Raw genomic sequence first — 25,385 nt, forward strand, 5'->3', positions numbered from 1 at the left:
TAAAACTAAATTGTTGGACATGTACAGCTTTTATAATCAGAAATTTTTAAAACATAGTATCCAGATCCTGAGTTGGTTTAAATTTTAATGTACCATGGATTCCCACTAAATAGTATAACAACTGGAAGGGAATTTATTCACCTCTGGACACTAAGAAGTTAGGACACAGTAATTTAGTTGCATAGTTGTATTATTTTGGGAACCTGATGATTAAATTGAAGATTAAGATAACTTCTGATTATTGGAGTAGTAACAACAGTTTTCTAAGGGAATTACAAAATGGACCCCAAATCATCTTACCAAAAGCCAAAAGACAGGAAAATAACTTGCTTGGGTTTCATGTCCTTACTCAAATTCAATAACCATATCTATTGACATAAATTCTTTCCAATTGGGCTGTGGTTTAATAATATGATTTGTCTAAATCTTGGCAAGCTGCATATGTAGCCTATGTAGTCTTTTAAATATTCTGGGTATCTTTTCATTATTGTTATCAAGTCCATTTTAAAAATGAGGAAATTGAGGCATTGAGTGTAAGTAATCAGGACTAGAATGTGGATCTTTAGTCTATTAATCCAACCTTCCCATGCTTTCTTTCAACACTTCGCCACATGACCATTTATTTCTATTTGTCTGACCTTTTCTAATTTTATCCACCACACATGTGGTTGGCATTAGCCATTATTTTTTATTATTGCCATTGTTGTTGCTGATAAAGTTGAGAATGTTCTATTTCTACCACAAAATCTGCTATCTTTATATTTTACAACCATTCTGATCTTCAAAAAACAAACTTGAACTTAGTGAGCAAAGTGTCCAATGAGTCCCCCTTTTGCCTCAAATCACAAGGATGTTTTAAACCCAACTGGTTTTCACAAATTGCCAACATCCTATTCAAATGTAGTAAGTGGTTATGTTAGCTGCATCGTAATGTCTAAACAAAGACGCTGCCAGTCAATAGAGTCAGTGACCTTCGGGCTCTTAAGTGCTTTGTGCAGTTTTCACAGGGTTATGTTTGGATATGGGTCCTAATAAAGATCCTTGTTTAGCTTTTTAAAAGGTCATGAAAATCAATACCCCTTCCAACTACCATAAAATAACATTGAAGACATAAAAAATGAAATTCACTAAAAAATGTATTTCAAAGGTTCAGATTTTCAACTCAATTTATGAAGTACTGTATATATGGTCTCCTAAGTGTCATGTGAATCAGTGGATATGCCAGACATGGAGCAAAGTTCCAACCCCAGGAGGCTTCCAAGCTTGAAGCAAGCTGCAAGTGGACAGAGTTCCAAGAGAGAACACAATGTGCATGTGCGAGGAAAGCAGATGCAGCATGACTTTGGGTTTGTTCTTTGGGAACTCACGACTATATGGAAAATCACATGCTGCTCTCAATTGCTGTAGACATCTGCTGAAGGCACGTGAGCTCGAAGCTAAGGCAATGGTGCAAAATTCCCCTTGGAATATTACTAGAAACAAGGGACACTGACCACAGAATGAGAATTTCATTCTAACATTATAAATGTCCAGCATGCTCCTCCAAGGTGGCAAACAGGGGGCAGTAAGCTATTTGTTTTAAAAAAGATGGGAGTATTTATTCCCTGTAATAATATTGTTTGATACCTATTTACAGCCTTTAGTTTGGGATATCAAAGGCCTGCCCATTTCTAATGGTGTGTTTATAATACCTTGCTCTTAGCAAAGGCTTAAAAATTTAAAGAGTCTTTTAAATATTTTTGAGGCATGAAATTGAGCTCACAAAACAAGCTTAATGGCAAGTTAGTCAGAAACACATGGATATGTTTCCTTTAAATTACATACAGATTTTTAGAATTAAGATGTGGTAAAACCTACTAAAAGTCTATTAAGACTTCTAAAGCACTTGAAACATAATTAAATATTTCTTTTTCAAATTCAAGGATGTTCTAATGGAAATAGCAAATTGGTGGTTGTCATTTTGGCATTGCCTGTGTATTTTCACGAACACTGAATTTAGCTTCATTTTGGAATAGTGGATACGCTCCCATCAGGAAAAGACTAAGAGGTGTGAAGAAAGCGAACGAAACATGGGATGTTAAGAAATCAGGGTAATAGATGCGTAATGAAACTGCCCCGTGCTGGATTTTATTTAGCTGCTGTCGTCCTGTGGGCAGATGAGGGCCATTGCTTTTCAAGTTGACCTCACTGCCACCATATTCTCTAAGATGAATAGAATGGAACGTTCCCCTCAACGATTAAATATGTGTGTGCTACACAGTAGTTAAAAATAATACATCGGAGTCAGAGAACTGGAAATATAGTCACCAACGCATTTTTTAAAACAAAGCTTATTCTGTGATCTGTTTGTATTCATTCTAAGTTATACAGTAGGTTTCCATTTGAAGTACTCAGTAAAATTTTCCTGAGCCAGTTTTGTGGGGTGTCTGGCAGAAATAGTGTTTAGATTTATGGTGAAGCTTTCTATCTTTGGGCAGTTTTACCTTAACTTTTTAAACTAGCCATAAAATCATGTGGGTGAGGAACTCTTAGACTTCTTTCATTTGTATCTCTAACTTTAGACACAAATGCATGGAAATTTATTTGATTTTAAAACTTCCTAGTGAATAGATTTTTATATCACATTTTACATGAAAAAAGTGATTTTCCCTCTTACTATAAACACTCGATGCTCACTTCACCATTCCCTTTACGTTCTATAATCCATTTGTCCTCCAACATATACATTTTTCCAGTACATGTTTATTGATTTGTAATTTTATTCCTATATTTGACCCTTAGTGTCTCTTCCCTTCTGGGATGGCCATTTGTCTAACTTAGAAAATAGAGTTCCTCTCTGAAGATAAAGTCCCAAAGCACAGTATTTAGATTTTGTTGGCTTCGGGGTGGGAGAATGCATCCTTCTGAATATTGAATACCCAGATAATTCAGAGAAGTCAGAGCTCTGCCAGTCTGAATTACAGAATGTATTTGAAAGACATACAATTCTGTCACTTTCTTCAACTGTATACGGCTAATCTGTTCCTGCCAAGTGGATATTGGTTAGGTGACTGCTTCAGTTATCAAACAGTATTGCCCGGTAACATTTTTTTCCATACATGATATAAAGTGCTGTAAAGCTTTATACTTTTTGATACTTTAAATACCTCTAAAAACAACTGTTTCCATTTTGAATCTACTTAAAAATCTTTCTTCTCCCTGATGATGCTGCAAAGGTCAATGTTAACACACCTATCGTAGTGCCTTCTCAATCATAAATTCCACGTTCGTGGATTTATAGCTGATTTTTTTTTTATTACTCAGCCTGATTTCTGCATCTCTTGTCTCAGTCTAAAAACTAGTAAGACTAGATCTAGTATCAAACCTAGATATTCTTAAAAACTGTATTCTTTAAGACTAGTTCAAGAATTTTATAATTCTGGTGAGAGAGAACACATTATATTGAATAAGGATATTGTTAACTATAGGCTAAGATTAATCTTAAATTGTCTTATTATATGCATTATGTATTTATCATCAAAAAACACCACTATTATTTTAAAATACGTATAAAGTGCCCATCTGCAAATGATATGCTGCTGGATGTTTTGTAATGTTAAGCAGATGCAGAGATAAATGCAAAAGCAAATTCCAGAGTATTTTTGTAGCCATGAAACCACCATAAAAAGAGGTTTGTGACCCCAACATTACCTTAACATTGTTTTCAGCATTTCATATTTAATTATAGTAGATTACTCACCAATATAATAAATATAGATTTATGAGATACTTTAATGTTCTTAAAACAAATGAAAACCACCCAAGAGGAGCCTCACCAACCCTGAGGTTGTCCAGATTGCATTGGCTGAGATTAAGTGGAGGATCATTCATCTCCAAGGGTCATGCAATTAATCTCAGAGTGGGAGTTAAAGCAATGACTAAGCAGAAAAGGAAGCTGAAGTACAAGCCTGTTACAAAAGGGGTTGGAGCTCCAGTGTCAGGGAACTTAATTTCCTCTTTTTCTTTTTTGTGAATAGACCTAAAATATCACTGCTTACTATCAGCTTCTTTGAGCCCTAAAATCCCACTTGTTTGGTCAGTTATTTTTCATGACTATTTTGATATGGTCAAACAGATGAAAATATTAAGTTTTTTAAAGAGCACAATGTGTTTTAATTCCTAGGGGGGATAAAGGCACTTTATCTTAGGAGTCACCAGAAAGTAATTTTAAATGAATTTATGATAATCCAGAGTTTGGACAATGAAAAAACAAACAATGTACTTTAAAGAAGAAATTTTCTACTCAAAGGTGTATATCTTTATTCAATTTCAAATAAAGTTAAAACTCATCTTCATTTAACTCAGGTGACACCTATTGGAAAAATGAATTTCTTATAGCTGAATTATTATACTCTTGATAATCTCTATGATTCCTTGTGGCGGCGCATTTTTATTTCTAATAAACATTACCTTTTCTCCCCCCTGTCCTCCACTTACTAAGATTCTCAAACCTCACATGTTAAGCAAGACTTCTTTTGAACTTGGTCCTTCCTTAATGGGAGCGTCTTTGTCTAAATGGGGAGAATTCTGACACAAGATTGGCCTGCCTTTGGGGTTTTTTATGTGATGTGCCATGGCCAATGGCTTATAAAAGTGACTGCTAAGTCTATTGTTCACGTCAGAGTTCCCACTGGATATTTTTCTCATTCTTTGGGAATTTAAAAGAATAACAAATAACTAACAAATTGTTAAAAACTATAACACGTTACCCAATTCCTGGCAATAAGCCAATGAGCCTAAAATCTGCTTAAATATCACAAATGTGAATTCCTAGCCTTTCAAGCTACCACTTGTGTCAAATGCTCACCAGTGAGAACCCGGTATCTCAGCTGCACAGAAGAGACACACGCGTCTGGGAGCTGCCAGCTGTGAGGTTCTGCCTCCTTAAACCCGGCAGGTCATACAGCAGCCAGAAGCTACGCGTTTCCCCTGAGGTGGCAGAAGGCAGTGCCCTGTCAGAAAGAAGACGGGAATGCAAATGTCATCTTAAATCGATTTGAGGTTGGCACCAAATGTTCCATGTCAGTGTGAGTGGAACTTATCACAGTCATAAGAACTTAACTCTATATTCTATTAGAATTAGTGATCAGGTGAGAACTGAGTATGTCACAAGCTATCGGAACACATAAACAAAGCTGGGTGGGAAACTAAAGTGGTGAAATAAGAATTGAAAAGTTTTACAAAATGTAAACTGAAAAAAACTCACAAGAAGCCAAACTTTTTTTACAAATGTGTTTGTTTTTCCTCAAAAGTCAATTGTAAGTGCTGTCCAGGGAAGGGAGTCAGAGAGAGCCAAATGGTGATCTTAAAGTTTTGTTTTTGTTATTGAGGTTTTATTGTTACCTTTCTTCCCCCCAAAATAGAATGATGAAGTAAATTTTATTATGGTAGGATTAGTCTCATAATCTGTGGGATATAGTCCTTCTTTGACTCATTTCTGAAATAGAAATGAACCTGGCATTCATTGAGTATTAATAGGTATTTACTTAACTGCTTTTCTAGGGCTAGGCATCCTATGAGAGAGTCTTTATCATTGTCTTGAATCATAATATCAAAATGTTAACTAGCTATATTTCACTCTATATATTTTTTAAGAGATTATAATATAGTTGACAAGCAGAGATATTTTGTAGAATTTGGGCTACACAACAGTTATAAGTGTCACAGACAACTTCTTGAGATTCTCTCAGATATACACATAAGCTTCTGAATTACAAAATTCATAACAGAATATATTTCTTAAAACAGCTTTCATTTAAGCCCCCTTGTCACATAATCATAGTAATTAAAAAAATAAAATGATTAAATTTAGGGCAACTTAGTTTCAGGTACCTCTTCAAAGATTTTTCTAAAATGATTGGGTGTCTGATAAACATAGTCTGTGCTACAAGTATGCTTAGTTGTAAGTCAGGATACATAGTAAATTATCAATTTCCTATGAATTTTCAAAAAAACACATTCTGTGCTAAGTGTCAGCATCAACATGATAAGCATTTACTGCCTTGGTTAAATATAGCATATAACATAGTAATGATATATATAAATATATATGCTATATATATAATCATAGGCATTTTCCAAAGGATGTTTATATTTTGTGAACTTTTATAAATGAAATCAATAAAATATATGTAGTTACACAAAATACATACTGTTCTAGATTTCAACTAGATTTTTTCATATTATACTTCAAAAGAATGAGACTATTTCTGAGAAAGGAGCATCTGTGTCTTTTCACATATAACTTTTCTTGATTATTTCTAGGAAAGCAGACTAAACATGCAGTTCTGACATAATGCAGCATCCCATTTTGATTTCTGGTTAGCTCAGAAGCCTTCACCAGCTGAAAAAAAGTCTCTGAAAAGGGCAAAACTTTCTGACCTCAGGAGGTTCTGATAGGAAGAACTGAAGCAGTGAACACTGAGAGTAGAGAAAACATTGGAATAAATTCCCCAAAGTTCTGTAACCACACTGGTGTGGGCGCATGGAGAAAGGCATAATTTCATTCTCAAAGAATCTCCCTGTTTTCACATTCTTTCATTTCTCTCAAAGCTGATCTTACAGATGATATAGTCCAGATGAATTTCTGCTTAATAGGAATTCTTGTTCACAAGTTGACACTGAGAGTGTATCCACCATGTTATCTAAAAATAAGATGGGGTGGATCCACCTTGTTTCAAAATTTGGCTAATAATTAACCAGATCATTTTCTTAAAAAAACAAATTTTTGGTTCTCATAGGAATTGAATAAGTAGTAGAGGTATGAACTTAAAAAAAATAAAATGTGGCTCTTTCGGACACTTTGGCTGCTTTTGATGAATTATTTTGCATCAGGCCATCGATAAATTTAATTTCTCCAAATTTCCTGGAATAAAATTTCCAGAAAGGAAATTAAGGTGCTTATATTTTAACACTCTGTGTAGACAAGTTAGGTGCTATTCATAACTAGGATGACCTATTCAGGTTACCTGGAACATTTGAACAGTGGTACAAAACTGTTTTTGTCATATATTTATGAACTGAAACATAAGAAAACTGTTACAAAGTTTGAGCTCATATTAGTGCTCTATTTATTGTTATAAATTACCAAAAATTTAGTGTGTTAAACAAAACAAATTTATGATTTTATAGTTCCATAAGTCAGAAGTCCAATACATGCCTAATAAGCTAAAACTCAAGGTGTTCGCAGGGCTGCTTCTTTCTGGAGGCTCTAGGGGAGAATCCAGTTCCTTGCCTTTTCCAGCTTGCAGAGTGAGCCAATATTCCTTGGCTCATGGCCCCTCCCTCTGTCTTCAAAGCCACAAATGGTAGGTTGAATCCTTTTCACGTAACCTCTCTCTGACCCTTCCGCCTCCCACTTTTAAGCACCTTTATAATTAGACAGGGCCTGCCTGGATAATCCAGGTAATCTCTCTATCTCAAAATCAGCTGAGAAGCAACTTACATTATATCTGCGATCTTAATTCCCTTTGCCAGGTTCCAGGATTAGGACAATGTCATTTTTGAGAGACTATTAGTCTGCCTACCATGTAGCTGTTCCAGAAAAATAGGTCATGCTTCTTAGAAATTTGAAGGGCCCCCAATTTACATAATACTCTCCTAGTGGACCCTAGGTTGATGGTCACCAAGCCAAGGACAAACATTAACTGGCATTGCTCATTTTTGTGAACTGGACACTCACACTGATGGTTTCCTCAATGAGAAATTGTTGACAGAGTCGGTTAAGTCTGCCCAGTCCTTTCATTATTCTCTCTGTCTTTCCATACTAACTATCTCTTACTGATTTAAAAAGGAAAGTTAATTTTACTTATAAACAAACTGTAGAAAAATATGAATAAATTTATCATCCTTAATGCATGAATGCATGTGTTGTGCATATTAATCAGAGGACATACTGAAGTTTAGAAATTGGAAGCTGGATGCGATGATACTGTGAGTAAGCCTTGTATCCTCACTGCTCCCAGCTGGGATGATGTAATGACACTATGCCTCATATAGAACAATTTTATTTACTAGATCACATCATCACAAAAAGCAAGGACATCTTTACTAAGAACAGCATAAAGAAAGAGACAAAGTAATATAATTTTGACCAAGGAAAAGTAATCTAATAAAATAAATTGATGTCCAACTACAAAATCTATTTTTATGTGTAAAATTGTCACTAAACTATTTTGTTGTGTAGGCCTTGTGGTATCGCCACTCATCTTGCTTTGTGTAATTCTGGCGTTCAGCATTCTGCCTTTTCCTCCTTTCACTCAAAGTTGTGTATTGAATAGCAGCTGTATGCCAGGGACTGTGCTAGATGTTCGAAGTGAAATTACAAGGAAGATATACAAATATGTGTGAGATTCATTTGAGGGTTCAGAATGTCATGGGAGAGTGGGCTGGAAATACATAATGGCAAAGCAGATGGGCGGGTATAGTGCTCTAAGACAGAGGAGTTAAATTGTTATCACCTCTTGTTGGCCAAGTAGAATTTTTCCATTAAGGAGCAGCATCTAAGGCACAAAAGCAAGAAATAGCCTGATGTGACCAGATAATAATGAGGCACGTATAACAAGAGCAAATTCAGGAGCGATAGTGCCTTATAAAATAGGCTGGAGTCGGATTCTGAAGGCCTTTGAAACCATGTTAACCAAATTGTGGGAGAACTGGCACTGGAGAGAGTTTTAAAAAGAGACCAAAAGGAACAACAGACCAGTCCTCTGCACTACAGGGAGGTAACCTGACAGGAAGGTGAAAAACAACAGGAAACAAACAAAAAAACATGACCTTTGCAAAAATACATTCTGGACGTTATTGACACTTGAACTAAATGAGATAGAGGAAGGAGTAACGCATTTGAGAGATAATGTAAGAGGTGAATTTTCAAAATTTTACTAAAGCACATGGAATTGAATGAGTTAAGGTCTTACACCAAAAGTCCTGAAGGAATTAAGTACCTCTGAGGTTTACCCTCATCAGATTAAAGCTGTTCTATTTCCAAAAGTGTCATCTTTCACTCAACTATTTTCAGAGGGCCCATCATCTTCATCATTTTAGGGGTTATTATATCACAGTTCTTTACATTTTCTAAGTACTTATATATCATTTTTTCCTCACACCTACCCCACATAGTGAGAATCACAGGAATCACCCATTCTAGTTAATAAATGTGGCAACGGAAACACAGAAAGGACTTCGCTTAAGGTCACATTGCTGATAAGTAATATAACCAAGTCTAAAATGTACATTTTCTGATACTCATTTCAGACTTTCGACATTTAATTTAATGTTACACATATTTTTTAAGCACACATTTTTTAAAAATGAGTTCTTAAGAGTAACCACCCCAAGGAGAGACAAAGACAAATGGTTTAGCAGAGAATCAGACTCAGATCTTTCTCATTCGGAATCTGTTAGAGAATGATAGGGGAAGACTTCATGGAGACAGTCACCTTAGACAAGTATCTTGAAGGATGTATATAGGCAAAGAGTAATTTTCAAAATATTTAACAGCTAGTACAGTAAATATGTTGAGTCCGTGTACAAACAAAAAAATGTTAAATATATTAACACACATAAAGAATACAGCTGCTTACCATGTGTTGTAAGTGGCAATGAAAATCATCTATTATATCATTCAGTGATCTCTGAAATATTTGCTGGTTTTTAGAAATGACCAGTATTAGTTTTTGTTAGGGCAGATTAATACACCCTCACCCAGACCTACTCATATGCAGGGAATGGTGCCCAAGAGACATTTTGTGCTGAGCTCCTCAAGGCCTCTGCATCTAAAAAGTACCAACAGAGTTCGTAGGGCCCCAAAATGTGCGTGATTAAGGGTGGCCAAGGTGTCATGGAGAAGAAAGAATTCTCCTTCCTATTTGCCCCAACCCCTAGCACAGCAGAGACAAATCTGCCAATTTTTAAATTCTTCAGATTTCCTTAAATATTTTTAATCCCCAATATTTTTGATCACCTCCTGACCACTACCCCCTTTCCTAAAATTTCCCTGGAGATAAGGGACAAGCTTATATACAATCAGTGATCACACATATTCCTCTTGCTACCCCAATATGGTCTTCAGGCACACAGGAAGATTATTCACTTTGCTTAGAAAAAAAAAACCAAAAACATGGGTTATCAAAAACTATCCCTTTAAGACATTTAAAAATTTTTTATTTGGCTTTTTTATCCTCAAGATCATCTTATTTGATTCTTAAATACTCAACTGAGCAATAATTATTCATTTCCATGAAGACTGATCAAGACAGAGTTCATTCCTTTAGGGATTGTCACGATTTCTTTAAATTTCATCTCATTTGCTTAAGTCTTTTCTAGCACTTTCTCTCCCCATTAATTGTATTACACATGTCATCTCTGCCCTTGCCACACCCTCTTAAATTAGAAGTTTCATCACGTATCCGATGGCCCTTCATTTGGGGGGAATTCCACTGAAAACAAAGTTCAACAGATTACAAAAAAGCCACAGCCATTCAAAACTCAAAGGGAAATGAGACTTCTGAGACTGTAGTGCCACTTCAAAAGCTCCAAGATTGGGCCCCGATGAGCCAGGGTCATATGTCATTATTTTAAAAGACGACTACATTCCCAACTCCACCAGATAAAGCATCATTTACTCGTGCAATAGAAGACAGTTTTCGGAAGAGAAGGTTATTTTGCCATCATTAAACTTTCACAATCACCCAAAGGCCCTTCTCCTCTCCTTCTCCTCCCCTTTCTGTCCCTCTCCCTGACCACCTCTTATTTTCCAGCCTCAAAAACATTGTGCTAGGCCACTGATTTTCAGCGTTGGGCTGGGAGCTAGACTCTGGTCCAAACTCCCAACCTCTGTGAAGCTTTTAGTGCCTTTGAATCCCCAAAACTGCTCTAAAATTACAATTTCTTCTCAAAATAGGAGAAAAGAGTAGAATCCTCTGTAATCTCTCTTGCAAACTGGACTTTCTAAGCTCTCTTCTTAAGCAATCTTAGAACAATCAATTTATTCATCTTTGGGTTGGTCCCAAAGATGATCTTCTAGAGCATGACAAGTCAAAATTATTTCCCTGAGACCACAATGTAGCTCTCTGGAGTGGGCTGTAGCCACTTGAAGCGATATTGGAACAGAAGTGGCTAATTGCCTAAGGACTCCACAGTAATAATGGGAGTCATTTAGACAAGTTGTTTGAAATACTGTGTAATCACAGCATGCTGGCATATGTGGAAATAGCATCCAAAGCATCTCTCTGTATGTCTGTCCTTCCCCAACTCCTTCTCAAATAAAAGGACAAATATGAGACCAAGAAAAAAGAGCAATAGTCATCCTTTCATTTAATTTCTTCAACAGATATCTTTTGATTAGCTAGTGTGTGAAGGCTCTTGCCAAAGAGAAAGGCAAAGCTACCACAGTCTTTAGAGCAATGGTATCAGTGCTGACCAGATATGTGGGCCTCATATGCTTCTGAGATTCTCTGTGCACAAAATGAATCAGTAACCTACTTCAGGAAGCCCCAGTCTTATCCACCCCACTCCACTCGAAAATAACCTGTCCTGTGAATTGTATTTTCTCTTTTAATATTTTTATAGGAAATCAAAATTAAGTTTGACTTTCTATAAAGAAAAGTTTATCATAGATGCAGTTATTACTACTATATTGTTCTTCTTAATATTACACAAAATAAAAACATGGTTCAGTATCACCTGACAAATTGCAAAAGGGCCTGGAATATACATGAAAATTCAGTAGATAATATATTATGATACACTTAGGGACCCAATCAAAACAATGGAAGGAAATGAACTAGTTAGCAAAGAAAGAGGAGGAAAATTGGGCTTCTAATGACAATGTCAGTTGGGAAAACCCACCTATAAAAAGTTGAGTACCCAAAGAATAAAAGTAAGTCTTTATTTCTTCTGCATTGATCGGGTGCTTACTAGAGGAACATATGCTATTTATCCCACAACATTTTGAAAGTTTTCAAAGAACAAAAATAGAGAAGGTGCATGGCATGACATACAGAAATAATGTTTGATAAAAAAAAAGTTAAAAGTCATATAACCTAGCAAAGTCTCTTTATTTTAAGGGTTCAAATTTCTGAAGAACTCTTGTATATACGATGAATCTCCTTTCATACTTATTGAAAATTAAATTGAAAAACAGGCTCTTGGTCCTTTAATTGACATTTTTCAATCCACCAGGAAAATAGAACTTTTCCATCTGTGGTGGGAAGGGACTTATAAATAAATATGTGCATATATATTTATATATACATACACAAACATACATACACATTTGTTGCACATGTGTCTGTTCTCCCAACTCTCCTCCTCCACTCCAACATGCACCAATACAATAATAGAGGAAGCACAGTGAAAAGCTGTAAAACGAGAAACAATAAAATCTTACTAATCTTGCTTAATTATAGGGTTGATATTTCTAGATTATTAAACTTTCAACTGCCAAAAAAATTGAAGTAATTAAGTCAGTTGTATTCCATTCAAGTATATGTAACCACTATTGATGAAGTACTATAATTACAAGAAGCTCTCTTGCTGGTTATGGAAATGCATGGGGAAAGTATTTCTAACTAAGAACAGATATTTGCACCAACAAATAAGGTGGAAGAAAAAGTATTTTAAAGTTTGCATTATCTTCTAGAAGATCTCATTTATATTATGAATAAAAGTTATTTTTTACAAATTATAATATAGTAGAGGCTAAGTGAGGTATTTTATGTTTTCCAAACTAGTTAAGAAATCAAAAGTTTGAGATGGAGTTTGAACACACACACAAAAAGAAAGAAAATACTGAAACAAAGTGAAAAAAATTGAGAATGCAATAAAGGCGCATAAAAATGTTAACTTTACATAGGCAATCAATAAATATTAAATTATAGCTATAAAAGTGTGTGACATCTTTACTAAAAATATCATGGCATAGCGCAACGCTAAGTAAGAGATTTGGTATTTGTTTTTCTCCTTGTGATGTAATTCCTGATTAGAGTTACATTTCCCCCCCCCCCCCCCCCACAGAACAGTAAAAAGCTTCAAAGAAAAGAAAGAGTAGGCTCTGGTAGAATAAGAATTAGACAGCAGAGGCAGCTAGAGTATAAAATGATGAAAGAGACTAGAATAATATCAACATTTCTTGTATAATCAATCACTGCAAATGTGTCAGCAAGTATGAGGCCACCCCCTCCTGTCAATACAACTGAGAAGACAATTTGGGTAAGGGAGGGAGTGTAGCACAGTCAAACGTGGCTATCAACACTTCTTTTTCTGTCTCAGAAGAACAAAATTCTGAGACAAGTTCTTGGAGCAAATGGAAATTTATCCAAATGAAAATCAAATGATAAATGCCAAGAGAATATTCTTTCTTTGGAATTCTTTCAGTTCTTCAATTTAACCAGCTGGAATGAATTTTCAAGTAGCATTCTGTTCAGTCTTTTGAAATGAAGGGCTTTCCTGTTAATTGGAAAGCTATATTTCATCAAAGATGAAGACAGTGCTCTTGGCTTAGTGATTCTCTTTTTCTTGGGGAAAAAAACAACGGCAGGAGGGGGAGGCACTTGGTGGATATTTACCATAAACAGATTCCAGAACATGTATTTCAAATGCGAGCCTACACATCTAACTAAAGAAAAACAGGGAAAATTCAAATACCAGTGTTATTCTAAGCTCTGCATAAAAGACTATTACTGCGCTGTCTGATGAGAGGAAAACATTCAAACAATATTATTAACTTTCAGAATCAAATATTCATACAAGTGAGGTTTCTGGGTTTTCTAAGGTAAATGAATTTGATAAGTCAACAAATTTAAGCATCCTTTATTGTGTTACTTTAATATGTGTTATTAGGGCTGAGGTAATGATTGCCAACTCAGGTTTAGAGTAAGAAAATAAAAATTCACCTGGAAGCAAATATTTTTAAGACTCAGATTTTCATCTATACTTTAGGCAATACTTTCAATTTATTTGTTGATTAGTGATATGTTAAATAAAGATATATTAAATAAAGCTACATTTAAATTTTAAGTTGACACAAAATTAGGCAAACTAACTTATTGCAAAGAATGCTAAGTTTTTGGTTTTTTGCTTTAATTCTTTTTTAAAGCTTTAAAAAAAATATTATAATGAAATAGTAAACATATAATTTTTCCAAACTTCTTAAAGAAATCACTGACAATTGTGTATTCTGCTTTAAAATAATTTTATAGCAAACCTATCTGTGATACTACTTGCATACTTTAAGTTTGCCAATATGTGTATGATAGGAATTTTCAAAGAGGCTATTTCACTGGTTTTTATTAATATTTATATGACTGAAATAGATTTTTAAAAGATGATGTGAAAGAAATATTTAACATAAACATTTCATAGACTCACACATATTCTCCACCTTGAGATATAAGGTAACAGCCAGCATGAGTCAGGAGTGGGCAGTGATGAGTGAAGCGAGGTAGAGTATGGGTTTCAAAAAGATAAACACATCACTTTGTTTTTTATATAATCATTAATTCTTTGAGAAAACTGGTCTAAACTCAAAATTTCAGGGAGGACACTTGACAGTGCTACTAGGCAAGCTTCCATGGCTTTTGAAGTAGAGGAGCCAGCCACACAACTGTCTAACATGAAGATAAACAGTATCACATAAGTCTCCTCGTTAGAAGCTCATAAGCAGCATATCATATAATCAAGATACATACAGACCCATTTTTTTTTCTTAAGGGAGCAATAATATTCATTGTACAAACTAGTCGTGAATTTTATGGCAAGAGAAATGAACAAAATTTGACTGGATTTAATAGGTGAAATTTATCAACACACCCTTTGACAGGAAGTAAAGCTCAGAATATGCCCACGCTTATCCGATAGATACAATTGTCTAAGACCCAAGATCTGGTTCAAAACACATTATGCAAACATGCTTAGGTCCAGAAAGTTTCAACACGTAAGTTAATGTTTGCGATTGGATTCCTGAGAGTTTTGTAATCTAGTCTAATGTGGTGGATAGAATTTCAAAGTCAAGTTAAGAGATTTTTCGCTGAAAAAAGAAACACTGAAATGACTAATTTTAAATGAACTTTTAATCAAAAGGTGGTTGAGTCAAGATAAATAAGCCCACATAAAGAAATACTAAACTTTTTTTTTCATAGCACATGCTGGCTGAGTTGACAGTTAATATTTTTTAAACAGAGCTAACTAAGGATACTAAACTTAAGATTGTTATGTAATATAAATTGTAATGCTGTATGTTTTTAAAATATTATAAAATGAAATACAGGATAGCCTTTATTTTTGTAATGAGAAAATTGTACATATTGCAAATAGTAAAAAATCTTTGGGTACTTTTCCTTTTCTCACTTTTAACTAATCTTTTAATACTGATTTACAACAGGAAGAGATTCCAGGATGCAATACTCAGTACCTTTAATGGTTTCTTTTCAACTCTAGTTAATGTCCTTTTTGAAATCAAGGGGTCCAGGCTGGAGTTCTGGGCAACAGATGCAATGAGGTAGAATGGAGTTACCTCGGTTGATAGGGCTGTGGAAACTGTCAGGACAGCTGACTTAGGAGCTGTCCTAAAATTCTAAATTTTAGCTCCTAAGTCTCCACTGGGTAACAAAATTATTAAAACAACAGAGGACAAAAAATCTAAAAAGACCTATTGATATAATTGATTCATAAGGAATGTATTTGATTCAGCATAAGCAGCTCATTATCTTAATCCAGATTATGGAAGTATAGATTTTTTTTTAATGTGATTATTGATATTTAGGATGTTTCTTATAAAAAAAAAATTGATAGGACTACATTTAAACCTCAGTGGGATTTTAAATTTTAAATTCATATAGTTTTTCTTTCTCCTTTTTGGTATTAAGTATGACAAAATATAAAAGTCTCTGATCATTTTATTAGGATTTCAAAATGTAATAGTGCTAATCTAAATGTAAAATAAAGTTTCTAAATTAGATATACCATATAAATAATTTCAATTTATATATATTGTATCTTACCTCTACGTGCTTGGGAGAGGGGTACAAATATGCCTATGGCAATAAAAAAGGAGAACGGAGAACGAGGTAACTGAATGGTGCTGCCTTTAGGTTCTGATGAGCAACTTGCTGCTCAGAAAATCCAAAGTTCAAGAGGTTAAGTGTGTTCTAAACCTTAATTTTTATAAAACCCATTACTTAATAAGTTCACACCTGGACACTTTTTTCCCCCCCTCAGTAGCTTAAGTGTGAAATAAAACAAGCATATCATGTCACATTGTGCTCTCTTGAGACAACGTGGAGGCAAAAGAGGACGGGTTAAGAGCCCTCGTTTTTTTCATCTGTTAACTGCGGTTATAATAGAGAATGCTCTTGCTTAGAAATTTGCCTGGCACATATAAGTGCTCATTAAATTTTTGGTATCATTACTCTTTCCATTTTTTAAAAAATATATCTTTATTGATTTCAGAGAGAGGAAGGGGGTGAGAGAGAGAGAGGGAGAGAGAAACATCAATGAGAGAGTCACTGATTGGCTGCCTCCTGCACGCCCCCTGCTGGGGATCAAGCCCAAGACCCAGGCATGTGCCCTGACTGGGAATCCAACCCCAATCTCCTGGATCCTAGGGCGATGCTGAGCCAGCGCCGGCCAGGCACTCTTACTATTTTTCAAAGCAGATCACCATGTCTTCTTCATCTTGATCATTGCAACAGGTTACTAATTGGAAATTTGTGGGGCAAAGACAAGAGAATCATACATAAGCTAGTGTAGGAAAAGATTTAGGTTAGAGCAAGGGATAGAGAATGCATTCCAGGTAAATACATCAAATATGTGAGATCAATAAATACTGTGGTTGTGGTGAGTGGAGTGCAGGGGACACTAGGAAAAGAAGTGTGAAGCTATAGAAATGGATGTCACAGAGGGCGAGGACCCTGAGTGCATGTTAAGAAGCTTGGGTTAATCCTCTCACCTCCTAAAATTTACCCTCTGTGTCCTACCATCAGGACAGACTTATTTCAGAAGTCCCAAAAGAATGTGACACAAATAGAATGCATCTCTTAAATGGGCACTTTTCAATTGGTGGCAAACTGCTATTTCCATCTTAATATGTTTTAATGATCAGAGCTATCTTTGCAAAAATAGGTTCAAGGTAATTTCCCAAATTAACAGCATCCAATAGAGTGTGTAATGACATGTCAAGTTATTTCTCTGTGAATAATTAATCAGAAGTATCTTGAAAGTTAAACAGAAATGCAATTGAATTCACATATGAAAATTATGGAGTAGATAATTCAGGTAGCTTTACATTTCTATTTGGAGAAATTAAGTGCATATTTTTAAAGTTATCTATTATTTCACTTTCACCATGTTGTTATAATTTCTAGGTTAAAATAATAGCAAGAAAATAAGTATTTCTATTTTATTAAAACACTCAAACAAAAGACAAGGGGTTTGAATACATTTCTCAAATCAATTCCACTTGGTAATAATGTAGCTGAGAAGGAATTTAGCCTTGCTGACTTTCAGCTTTGTTCTTCACTCCTGTCAGGATGTTCTGTTCTTAACGCACAAGTCAAAGGCCTTTAAATGCATATCTACATATTAGCTCATATTTGCTGAAGAAGTTATACTGTAGCAATTCCCCTGAGCTTGCAAATTTCCCCTGGTGATATCTTAACTAAAAAAAAACAAAAGTTGGAATTTTCATCTTCTATACATAAAAATCAGGTCCAATTCTAGATTCAAAAATCATCACATTAACTGCATTTTCACACCATTTGTGCCTTTTTGAAGGTATAAAGCCACAGGTTTCAACTGAATTTCATTCCATACCCAAGAAAAAGAAGACCTAGCAAAATTTTTAATTTTAATGGGATAATTATTTAATTGGTTTTAGTTGTAGATTCAGTGATATTTAGTCCTCAGATAGAGTGTGGGATGCATTTTTAGCTTTTTGAGAAAAAAAATGTGTCTTGGAAGTGGAGCTACTTAAAGCTCAATGGCTCCTCTTAGTGGTGTCTTTTAAGAATTTCACTAAGCGGCAGTTTTTCTAAAGACCTACACACAGACATTTCTAAATATCAAAAAAATCATGCACTGATATTTATATTTTGAGTAATTCTTAATAACTAGATTCTATTTGTAATTATAGGGGAGCAACTTTTTTATTCATAACCTCATTACATTTAAAAGGGTATTGAGCATTTTCTGTAGTCACTATTTTCATTTGGAACTTAAATATGTAATATATAACCTAGGAAAAATAATTCAGGATCTTTTCCTTCTCTTTTTGTTCCCTTTACATGTTTATGCTTTTTAGTTCATATTTCTATTTGAAGAGGTTTTCAAAGGACAATCGTCAACTGATTTTTATTTTGTATCTAGGTGTTTCTTTTAAATGTACCTAATCAGAAAACTTGCCTTAAAAATTAGTAGCAACAGTGAGTCAAAAATATTTGCTATCCATTTGGAAAACATATAAGAAATTAAATGAGAAACTATATGATGTGAAATAAATTTTGAGAGTATATGTTTAAGAAAATTGGATCTTCTGGGAGTGCACATCAGAATAAACTAGGGGTGAAGTTATTAACTACAGGTTCCTGAGCCCATCATAAGAACTATTGAATTATAATCTCCAGGGGCGGGGCCTAGAACTCTGCATTTTTAAAGTCATCTATGCTTGGAAGCCTAGTCTGCTGAAGGCCCTAGGAAGTGCTTACATAATGGTTCTTTTTATATTAATGGAAAATAATTTCAGAGTCTCAGAAATGTCAACCATCTATTCAATTATGTGATAGTACTGATTACTGGTTTGCAACAAATTCTTAAATAATATTTGGCTATAGGGCCTGAACAGAGATTTTAGCTACTATTAAAAGCTGAGGTTCAAAAATAAATTCCATCACCTCCTACACTCCCTCTATGGATTCTTATCACTTATAGAAGTGTTTCTGAAATAGGAAATAAAGTTATAGGTCAAAACATCTTATTGGCCTTTCTAAACTTGTCACAGAAACACCCAAACTTTGCCCTGCTCTCAGATTCTGATACTTGCCCTTCTCCAGTTTTTAGTACCACTGGTCCTCAGAAAAACTCCCAATATGGCAATCAAGTCCTGTATATCGTTCCAGCTTCTCTGCGTAATATGCTATATATAGACCATGATCAAACCAAGGAAGGCTGCTCTCAGTTTTCCAGATTCACCATGTCCTTGCAAGCCTTCGTGCCACTGACATATTGTTCACTGTCCACACATCCTTCTTTCCTCAGCAGCCTGGTAAACTCTCACTCATTCTTTAAGGCTCAGCTCAAACATCGCCCCATCTGGGGAGTCCTTCTCCATCTCCATTGGCAGAGTTCAGTGCTCCCCTTTCTGTACTCCCAATGGAATTCTGTGTATACCTCTATTTTAGTATTAGCTTGTGACTGTAATTGATGTGTCTGTCTCCATATCTCACTTGTATCCCCAGGTTTTAGCACAATTTTTGGCATGGAGTTGAGGTTTAATACATGTTTGCGTAATGAGTTAATAACATTAGCTTTCATTTTTCCCGTGATTAATGTGTTCCAGACACTATGCTAAGTGCTTTGCAAGCATCTTGTGTAATCCTTACAAAGTTTAACAAGTAGTAATGATTATCTACATTTTAAATATCAGACAATTAATTCTGAGAGATATCAACAATGTGACAAAAGTTACACAACAGGTAGTGGCAGACCTAGAATTTAAACACCATGATATTCTGACTCTGAAGACGGTTGTCTTAAACAGGACACCACAGTGCTTCCCTGTAAGAGCTCAAACTGTACTTGATTGCTAGTGGCAATTTCCCTTTTGATGGTTTCTATCCAAATACCACCCTTTAAGCTGGAACATTAAGGGAAGATGAACATTCTTTTAATCATAGGCATGATCTACAGCTCAATTCTTGGGCATGTGTGCACATGCATACACCCATAATCAGTGAATGACAATACAAAAACATATATGTAAGATCATGATAACTGAAATGCTTAGTTTGCAAAATTTCAAAAAAAAAAAAGTATAAAAATAACTATTGACCACATCAATGAAAAGTCACCAGAATAGAAAAAGAGGGCCTCTCTAATGAAAACCTTGCAAAATTTCCCAAATTGCACATGATTTTTAATGGACTACAGCCACCCTTCTGCATTTCTATTTTATTTCTTGAACAAGAGGAAAATATATTATTTATGCAAAAGGGTAGTTAGCGTTTCCAACCACTAACACATGGCCTGTAAAAAATAATAATCCCATTTTCTATTGTGCAATAGCCCTCTGTTGGGCAACAACAATGTACAATGTGCTAGTTTCCTGTTACTTTACAAGAGCCTCCCCTCTCACTCACCGCCCAGACTAAATAGCTATTCCTTGGACAATAAAACTATAATACTGAGTTTCAAGCTACTTCCAAAAATGTTTCTGCCTGTCTTAAGAAATAATCATATCAGTTTGCTAATAAGCAGAAATGCACTGTAAGTTGAGTATGTTGTCACATGTGGCTAAAAAACATATAAATCAATCTGTGACCAGGAAAGAAACAATGTATTTCTTATGTGTTCAAAACATTATGGTTGGGATCACAGCTGTAAGATGTTGGACCATGATCAAGAGAACAATGTCAAACACTGAACTTTTGGATGATTTCCATAAAAGTAACATTTTGTTTGGGGTCAGTAGTTTTTATGAAACTTTGGAGTGATTTTCACTGACAATTTTTTTAGAGTTGATCTTGAACACCTCCAAAATGTTCCTCAAAAATGGAAATATTATGTAATCCAACCTCTGCAGCCATGTCCTTCTGAAAACCAAGCACATACCATGAAAATCAGTATTCCTCTCTTTCAGTTTGGGAGGCTTTATGAAAATTAAATTATGCTACAGGTAAATTTCACTAAGGTAAATTTACACTTCAGTTTTCTCCATTTAGTTACCAAGTGCAGGTCAACACTTCAAATGTGTAGTAATTAAAAGCAGGATGGGGCGGGGCGGGGGCAGACAAGACAAAGCAAAACATGGATTTCTTCCACAAGAATCTTATCACTCCAGCAGTCTTCTTTTCAGTGAGAAGAAAAATAGAATTGGTAAATCAGTACAACTAGTTTGGTCCTGGGCCTAATAGTCAACTCCAGTGTTTTTTGTTCGTCTTTATATATCCAAAACAATTTGATATTTGCTTCAGAAGTTTGAACTCTCATTTTTGTTAATTGTCCTTTTACAGTCCAGAATTTGGAGGTGTGTTATGTTGAGCCTAAAAGGCAGGTTTTCATAAAATAACTGAAAGCTTTTGTAAATACAGTCTCAGACAAAGCTAGTCGTGGCATAAAATCATTAATCCAAGGAGACTGTATTGGCCGAGTACACGTATGCACTATTAATAATATTACTCCCTGGGATTCTGAAACCAGAGCTCAAGGAAAGAAAAGCCAAACCACTGAATTCAATATTTGCAGCCTATTTCAGGACATGAAAATATTTTGGTTCTTTCATGCAAATAATTTCCCCAAAATACCTTTGTCCAAAGTTACTTTTTGTAGACAGAGACTAATATCAAATTTTACATGGCTCAGTAGGGGGGAAAATGAATTATCAGAATTTGTTCCATATCAAGAAATAGTTGGCTCCTAGTTTTCATCTACTATGATATTGAATTAATTAGTAATTTCTCATTGGGTTATATATATTAATGGATGTTACTAAAACCATGCTCTCAGAAATTATTTTACACTGTTGACTGTATATGTAAACTGTTTACATGACAGTAAAATATCCAGTTAATTCACTATTTAGAAATAAATGAAAACAATCCATCCCATTTGATGCCAGGCTCAGACACTTTAATCCAATTACTCTCTTCTAAAATTCTCAGCCATTCTCCAATACCAACAGAATGAAATTCAGTTGTTTACCCTGGCTACAGTCTACCTCGCAATATGCTTTTCCACATCAAAACCTTTAAAGTTGTGTTGGTTCCACTTTGTAAAATGCCTCATAGTGTGAACCTGACTTAAAATCTATGCCTCAAACTCAGCTTAATGTCAGAGGTCTCCATGGAAGTCAGTATATATACAGTAACTATCTGCTTATTTGACTGATAGCAAGACACAAAGTTCCTGCTCTTGTAGCTTATACTCTAGGGTTATTGATATTATAGTCACCACTGCCTCTGCATGCAGAGAAATTGCAATGGAAATTAACATCAACATATAAGTATTTGTGTTAAAGTTCGTACAGTTATCCTGGTATTCCCCATGAACCATTATTTGCATATGTGTTATATAAATCAATTCTCTTCCGGTACAAGGAAGGCAGATATATTGGCAGATTGCATATATGCACTTGCTACTTGGAAAAATTTGAATACAAAATAGTGCCCCAATAATAGCCAGATAACATATACTCATTAATAAATTTGTTATGTGACAAGGAATACATTCAAAACTTTCTGTTAAATATCCATAAATACCATGTAAAACATTACCAAACTTATAATAAGAAAACATTCTAGAATTCAGCACTATTACCTACTAATTGCTTCATTACATTGTATTTTGTATGTGTTTCATATTTATATTGCTTGAAATATAACATGGACTTAATAAAGAGTAGGCGAGTGAATGACTTAAACAGTAGATATTTGGTATCTATGGATATAGTATGCAACCTAAGAGAAAATTAACTCATTTTTAAAAACTTAGAATAACCAAATAGAATATAGTTGAATGCATTTTTTAAAGGCGTATCCTTTCATTTCAGGAAAAAAAGGAAGGGAGAGGAAAAGAAAAAAACTTAATAAAGAAGAAAATAAGGACGCAGTGCCTGATAACAAAGGTCTGGAACCCAGCAGAGAAACCCCAGAACAACGGGAAAATAAACAGCAGCAGAAGAAGCGAAAGGGCCAAGACAAACAACAGAAGTCGGTGTCCGTCAGCACTGTGCACTAGAGGGTCCCGAGAGATTGTTTAGACTCGTGATGCTGCTATCTCAGCCAGATGCCCAGGACAGGTGCTCTAGCCTTAGGATCGGGAACGGACAACGTGTCAGTTACTGCTCAGTCTAAACGACATTCCAGATAGTCGCTATATCTTCATACAAGCATAGTTAACAACAGAGCCCAAAGTTCAAAGAAGGGATGCTTTCGAATTGTTACCTTACGTGCTTCTGTGCATTTTTAAGAGACAAGAAATTTTGTATATAATTATCAATAGGCTATAAGTTGTAACAACCTAATGATGACATCTGGAGAAGCAACATCTTTTCCCTATAAAATATATTTTTTCAAGCTATTGTTTTAAGAAGCAAAAGATAGTTCTGAAAATTCAAAGATACAGTATCCCTTCAAAATAAATAAGAGATCAGGGGAGATAAACATTCTTCAAAGGACAGTGTTGTTTTGTCCAGAAGATCTAGAGAGTGCTCAGATGTTAGGGCCTGGCATTTGGAATCATAAGAATTATTACTACAGAAACAATTGTTTTAAGATCGGTTCTGTTGCCCTCATCCTGTCCTATAAGAAGCATGAGAGTGCACATAGAGTTAAATATACTGTATGGGATTGGAGAAAGGCAAAATGTGGAAGAAACCATAGAGTTGGAGATGACTTTTGTGCTTTACAAAACTGTGAAGGGTTGTGATTGCCTGAAACAGGTCTCCAGTCTATGTCAGCACTGTGTGGTTCAGCCTCTGCTACCCCTTGGGTTATATAAGTCTGTAAACATGTACCTGTAACTTACTTCCAAAAGCAAAATCATACTTAGAAGAAAATTCTGATTTCGTAGAACACAAAAACTAGAGCGAGGAGAATATAACACGTTTGCAAAGTCATGTGTTTTCTTTCTCAACGAGGGAGAAACCATTTTATTACCTGCTTAATGGTCCACCTGGAACTAAAAGGGATACTACTTTCTAACAAGGTGTATCTAGTAGGGGGGAAAGCCACCACAATAAATATATTTGTTGATAGTTTTTAAAGTTTGGTTCATTTTGTTTTATTGGAAAATTGTTTCTCTTCCAGAGTCATGAATTAGAAAGAAATCCTGTATCCTATATAATTCAGAACATATTATGTTTCTCATTGCTTTCTTTTCAGATTCACCTTTGGACATGAGCCAATGGAGATTTACTTATAGGGCATTAGGAGATATTTATTCAATTTATTTTCTTATTCTAATTAACAAAATTCTAGTTATAGATGTATAGGCCTCCCTAAATTATTTCACTGCCTCCCCTTCATTGCTTAGAAATTAGCATATTTTCTTTTATGTTGGTTCCTCCTGTGTCTTGAACATTTGACTTTTCTTCTCCATTATTTTCTCAGTCTGTGGACCTCTTTTAGGGATTGAAGTCACCTTAGCTGAAAGCTTCACCAGTGTTTCACAGAAGACACAGCCAGCCCAGGGCAGGAAGAGGCACCTCAGCGTGCAGCACAGAATCGCATGACCTACCTTAACCTTCCCGTTGTGATGGAAGGGTGCACAGCTGCTCTGTCCACCACAGTTCCTAGCCCTCGAAAGATCACTGCTTTCTGAAGAATTCGCAGTGAATTGGGCTTCTGGCTGCCTATCTCTGGTCACACTTCCTCCACCACCTGCACTGCTCATGTGGACTGATTGGCTTACCTCATTTTCCACTTCTCTTTTGCTCTTCCAAAATACAAAATTTTTGCTCTTCCAGTGTAAGCAGGATATTTCCCAACACTGTCGTCTTTTCCCTGAGTCCTTGTTCAGAATTGCATTGATACAGGAAGAAACATCAACAAATCTTTTCTATTGGAAATGCCAAAACAGCTTTGTTCAAATATGCCTCACTTTCTCCCAGCTACTTCAGATGGTCAACATCAGTATTTTAATCATCACACACCTTTTCTTGCCCATTCGGCCTCTCAGGTAATTCAAAGAGTAACATATCCATCATCTAAGCCAGTAAAGAAAAAACGAAAGAAAGGAAAGGAAGGCAGGCAAAAAAATAATAACCACTTTTATTCACAGTCATTAAAATACAGTTGTAGGAGAATCTGTACTAGTAAAAATATTCCATTAGCTGGAAAATTGGCAACACTGTAATTTCAGAAGACAGAATTACATGACCATAAAACAATCTGATAAATAAACAGTTGGAAAAATATCTTACACTTCCATATCTATAGTTGTGTGAAATGGAAAATATTGTTCAAATATGGTCAGACAGTCAAAAGATTAAGTTTTACTTTTAAAAATAGATAGTTGGTGCCCAGCTGGCGTAGCTCAGTGGTTGAGAGTCAACCCATGAACAACCAAGAGGTCACTGTTCAATTCCCTATCACGGCACATGCCCAAATTGTGGACTCGATCCCCAGTAAGAGGCG

The 25,385-nt window shown here is 35.3% G+C and overlaps 1 protein-coding gene across 1 annotated transcript in view; it reads left to right on the forward strand.

The window, feature by feature from the left end:
• RSPO3 (R-spondin 3) overlaps positions 1 to 24,007 on the forward strand; it is a 75,515-nt gene extending 51,508 nt beyond the window's left edge. Inside the window, exon 5 of the mRNA XM_081139596.1 lies at positions 22,799 to 24,007. Coding sequence (XP_080995722.1) covers positions 22,799 to 22,986 — 188 coding nt within the window. The 3' untranslated portion in view covers positions 22,987 to 24,007. The remainder of the gene's footprint in view (positions 1 to 22,798) is intronic.
• Positions 24,008 to 25,385: the final 1,378 nt, after the last annotated feature.

The sequence above is a fragment of the Miniopterus schreibersii genome (genome assembly GCF_964146895.1).
Source record: "Miniopterus schreibersii genome assembly, chromosome: 6".
NCBI lineage: Eukaryota > Metazoa > Chordata > Mammalia > Chiroptera > Miniopteridae > Miniopterus > Miniopterus schreibersii.